The sequence below is a fragment of the Oratosquilla oratoria genome, chromosome 7 (assembly GCF_046742065.1).
Source record: "Oratosquilla oratoria isolate Oo_2021 chromosome 7, ASM4674206v1, whole genome shotgun sequence".
Classification (NCBI taxonomy): domain Eukaryota; kingdom Metazoa; phylum Arthropoda; class Malacostraca; order Stomatopoda; family Squillidae; genus Oratosquilla; species Oratosquilla oratoria.
In genome coordinates, this window is record NC_134783.1 from 72,076,561 (window position 1) to 72,081,560 (window position 5,000).

Below are 5,000 nucleotides of genomic sequence, written 5' to 3' on the forward strand. Positions count from 1 at the left end.
AATATTATCACCAACCCATTCACAAGTGACCTCCGACACCAAACTCAAATCACATAAAAACTCTCAGCTAGACTTAAGAAAGAAATAGGCAAAAGCTGGTTTGCCAAGAGTGGTTAACAAATGAAATAGACTTAGTAACCATGTAATAACCGTTGTTTTAAGGGAAGGTGAAATAACCTTATGGATAGAGATGATGGTTGGTAATGGATATGGAACTGCCTAGTGTAAGCCTTATGGTAGCTTGCAGTCTCTTTCATTCTTATGTTCTTATGCGGACGATAGTACAAGAATAACCCAGCATTGCAACTACAAAATAGCAGCCAAAAAATATGAATGTATCTCATGAAGTTAAAACTATGGATAAGGTGAAGCAGCATAGCCGATTCTACTTAGATATCATCAGTGGTATTGCTTACTCCCGATTGCCATGAATCAAAGAAACATTCACTAATCAAATTCAATAGCCAACCTCTTCTACTGGACAAAAGCTCAAGACACTAGGCCTCACATTTTACATATATATGACCATCAGCCCACACATCAAAGACCTGACAGAGAAAGCAAATGATATATTAAACATACTAAGATAAAGATAGAGGTACAAGATACAGGATTTATATAACAAAAAGAAACAATCACTATATACAAATACTCATAAACCATAAGAGCTGTACTCAAATACATTAGATGTTCAACAGCAAAACTAATATTTGCTTTGTTTTTAAGATTTACAATATCGTGGGTTAGATTTGAGTGTACGTAAAAGAACATTATAGAATAAATCCATATATGCATTCATCATCATAGACGTATTCTTTTTTGTTGATATCTCTGGAAAGATAAATATTCTTTCTGCTTAGTGAATGAACCAGAAAATTCCCCAGAAAACTCAGTGACCTGTGTGGTAAAAGATGAAAGCTGGATCATGTCGAGTTTTCCCTCCAATTTACTTTAATCCCTTCAACACGTTTGTGCTTTTCTCTCTCCTTCTATATCGTCGAGCTATCTTATTAGTCCCCGTGGTATACATTTGGTAATAAAAGAGGGATAGCCGCTTGTAATTAACCTTTTAAGCTCGTTTCACACGTATCGACTTTTCGCTGTGCGCCATCCACGACACGACGTCGTGCTCTCAAATACCCATGTGTGTCTATGGACGCCTTCAGACGACACGACCACAACTACGTGTGAAAGCGTCCATAAACACCCATGGTTATTTAAGATCACGACGTTGGGTCGTGGATGGCACACAGCGAAAAGTCGATACGTTTGAAACGAGCCCAGCTATCCCTGATGGCACGTTATTTTTTCCTGTCATTGGTCTATTACCCACAACAGCGAAGAATTTCTATCCTCTAGTACGAGGGCACAAGCTAGAAACTTTCTTACCCATCTAAGGACTTTGTGCTGATGTATGGCAGATTTCAGCTTGAAACTAGTCTCATTATAGTTTGTGCGCTCAAGGGAGTCCGATCAGAGTGTGACATACGTCGTGATTTACTACTAGCCATTTTGCCAAATCAACCTTAGTACATACATCTCTCTCTTATTTATTTTTCCATCTAAGTGCTACTTGAAGTGTTTCATATTCTATATATAGTAAAGGAAGCTGTAGAGTACAATGAGTAAAACTTTTTAGGATTATAAGAACGATTTGAATCAATTCTATAACACACGGCAGCGCCTTTTCCCCTCCATGTTGCCACAGATGAGGCAATTAGGCACCATAGACCCTACCTGTATTAACCAAATAATAACACTAAAAACCGGCACACTCAAAAGGCCAACCCCAACAAAACCCTTAACGTACACATTAACACAGACTATTTCCTATTCTTCCCACGAACCACACTCATTTAAATCTGTTATAATCCTAAAAAGTAATACTCATGGTTCCTTTACTATACACAGAATATAAAAAAGAGCAGTTTCGAATAGCACATAGGTGGGGAATAAGAGATAGATGCATATACTAAAGTTGATTTGAAAGAATGGATAGAAGCAAAACCCGACATATGCCGCACCCTGAACGGACTCCTCGGAGCGCACAGAACGGACTCCTTAGAGCGCACAGGCTATAAATACCTTTAACCTCTAATGCTCGCCCCCTTTCTTCTATCCTCCCCAAATCATTGTTTTACCTCCTCTATGAACGAACTCCTTGGAGCGCACAGGCTATAAACACCTTTAACCTCTAATACTCCCCTCCCCTTTCTCCTATCCTCCTTAAATCATTGCTTTACCTCCTCTATTACTCCACTTCATCGACGAGATGTCAGCCTCAAGGATTGAAAAAAAGTCTGTTTATCGATAACGAAATGAAATACTTGTTCTTAAAGAAAACAGGTAAATGAGGGAAAGGAAGAAGGGAGCTTATGCCAAAAGGGTGCTAGATGCAGTTGCAGTTAACAGTTGTGTTCTGCGTCTCCGGACAGTGAGTGAAGAGTCTAGTGGACTTGGGGAAGCTTATCTGGATCAACGTTACAAGGCAAGATCGAGGGCGAAATCAATAAACCTTGTCATTTTGATGAAGGGGTAAATCTCTTATGAATGGATCAGAACCCGCAGATTGTATCTGCAAGCATTCACTCCATAACGCGAACGTCAAAGAGAATCTTTCTGCTCTTCGTCTTCAAAACTATGAACCCCTAAAGGCAGCAGTTGGAACAGATTTGCATCCCGCGGCTTTCGTGGAGGAACCGGATATGCTGAAGGGAAAAAAATCCTTCAGCATATCAAATGACATTCTATGTAAATTGTTGAGAAACAAAATAATAGCTTGCCATAGTGGTTGTCGAACACGTTGTTCGACAACCAAATACCCCGTTCACACGTTCACACATCACTTTAAACACGTGTCTGTCGAACTGCGTTCGACGTCAGAAACAAAAATAGCTTGCCATAGTGGTTGTCGAACACGTTGTTCGACAACCAAATACCCCGTTCACACGTTCACACATCACTTTAAACACGTGTCTGTCGAACCGCGTTCGACGTCAGACCGTGTAAACCCCCTTTAAGGCGGAAAAAGTTCTGGAGGCGGGTGATACCGCCGATTAATTGGAGGTTGGAGGAAAAATAGCCCAGTGTGATAACACTTCTACCTCTATTAGGATGTGCACCCCCAAAGGGCTAGTACTCAGTGAATGAACACGGTCCGAGAGAACTCAGTTAATTTCAGACACTTGTTCCATATTTCGACACAAAACACTTGTTCCATATTTCGACACAAAACACTTGTTCCATATTTCGACACAAGGAAAGGTGACAATTGACAAGTGCTTCCCTCTTCCTTCTCCTGTTAGATGGTGAGAGATAAACTCAGACTAATCAACACACACAGCAGCTGTTTTTTTTTCAAAGGAATATCGGTAGTTCCAAAATCACGCAAACACGGATATTTAACACCAAACTTACATAGTCCAATAGCTCCTAGCCTAACCTAACCTTACCTAACCAAACCTTATTTAACCATTCCATTGAAATAATAGATCTTTCAAATGCAAAGAAGAAAGAAGTGAAAAACGTATTTACGTGATACTGCCAGCTACTGTGGGGTTGTGGGTCTCAAGCAAACTGTTAATATAAGAACATAAGAATGGAAGAGACTACAAGAAACCATAAGGCCTACACTAGGTAGTTACATGTCCCAAAGCACCTTCCATCCCATTCCATAAAGTTATTTAACATTCTCTCAAAACAACCGATAGTTTCAGCGCTCATTGTTACTAAGTCTATTCCATTGTTTAACCAATGTTGTTAAGCCAGTTCTTATTTCCTTCTCATTAGGCTCTAATGCATCAGCACTTACTTTGAGCTTCTCGAGTAGGATCCATAAGCCCTTTGTGTCGTTCCATAAGAGCTTCGAGTTTCTTCTTTTCCTGGGCCTTGACTGCTTTGTCGCGGAGTGATAGACCTTCTTCGCCTTCGGCGCTGTGCGAGGATAGCTTGTCCAGCATCATATCCAGCCATAATTTCGTATTCTCCTTGTCCAAGTCACGGCACAGAGACTGTACGGAAGAATACAAAAATTTCATGAACACGGGGAGGAAAACTACAAAATACACTAACTGACAAAACACAGCAATGGTGATTTCGAAAGTCATGTGTCATGGCGTATTCTAGAATATGAAAACTGTGTTATTCAGTGAATGTGTATATCACTAAAGCATCCAAACATGTGAGAAGTCACTAATACACGCGTAGTACCGTAGTTTACTTGTGCTGAATCGCGCAGCTTGACGGCATGTGGAACAACGGAATTTGTTATGAATAATAACGAAAAGGCCAATATATTACACACACACACACACACACACACACACACACACACACACACACACACACACACACACACACACACACACACACACACACACACACACACACACACGCATACGCACACGCACACGCGCACGCACACACACACACACACACACACACACACACACACACACACACACACACACACACACACACACACACACACACACACACACACACACACACACACACACACACACACACACACACACACACACACACACACACGTACACACACACGCACGCACAAAGAGATTTATGGTAAGGTCCAAAGTCCGTTGCCAGCCAATATTGGGCTGAGGATTTCTTGTCAGTGAAATTTGAGGCAACAATTGTTATTATCATTTGATTACTCCTTTTTTAACTTTCTTTTCTTTATCAAATTTTTTTACACATCACTCTTTTACAGTATTTGATATTGTTTGTCGATGTTCTTATTTGTATATGTACTTGTACTTCCCTAATGTTTTGTTAGTTTATTTCTTGTTATTGTACACCGCTGTTGTTTTCTATACTATTAAGCACTCGTTTTTGTCACCGTGGACGATGAGTACTTTTTTCTTTTTTGTAGTGATGTACATTTGATTTATGTTCAGTGATTCATTTTGCTACTTATCGATCAGTTTTTTTCAAAATAGGCAGTGACATGAATCATCTAGCGTAGCTCCATGGGAGAA

At 40.2% G+C, this 5,000-nt stretch overlaps 1 protein-coding gene across 1 annotated transcript in view; it reads right to left on the bottom strand.

Moving 5' to 3' along the window:
- Positions 1–5,000, bottom strand: part of LOC143027208 (muscle-specific protein 300 kDa-like) — a 182,827-nt gene that overhangs the window by 90,239 nt on the left and 87,588 nt on the right. The window contains exon 2 of the mRNA XM_076188387.1: positions 3,812–4,010. Coding sequence (XP_076044502.1) covers positions 3,812–4,010 — 199 coding nt within the window. The remainder of the gene's footprint in view (positions 1–3,811; positions 4,011–5,000) is intronic.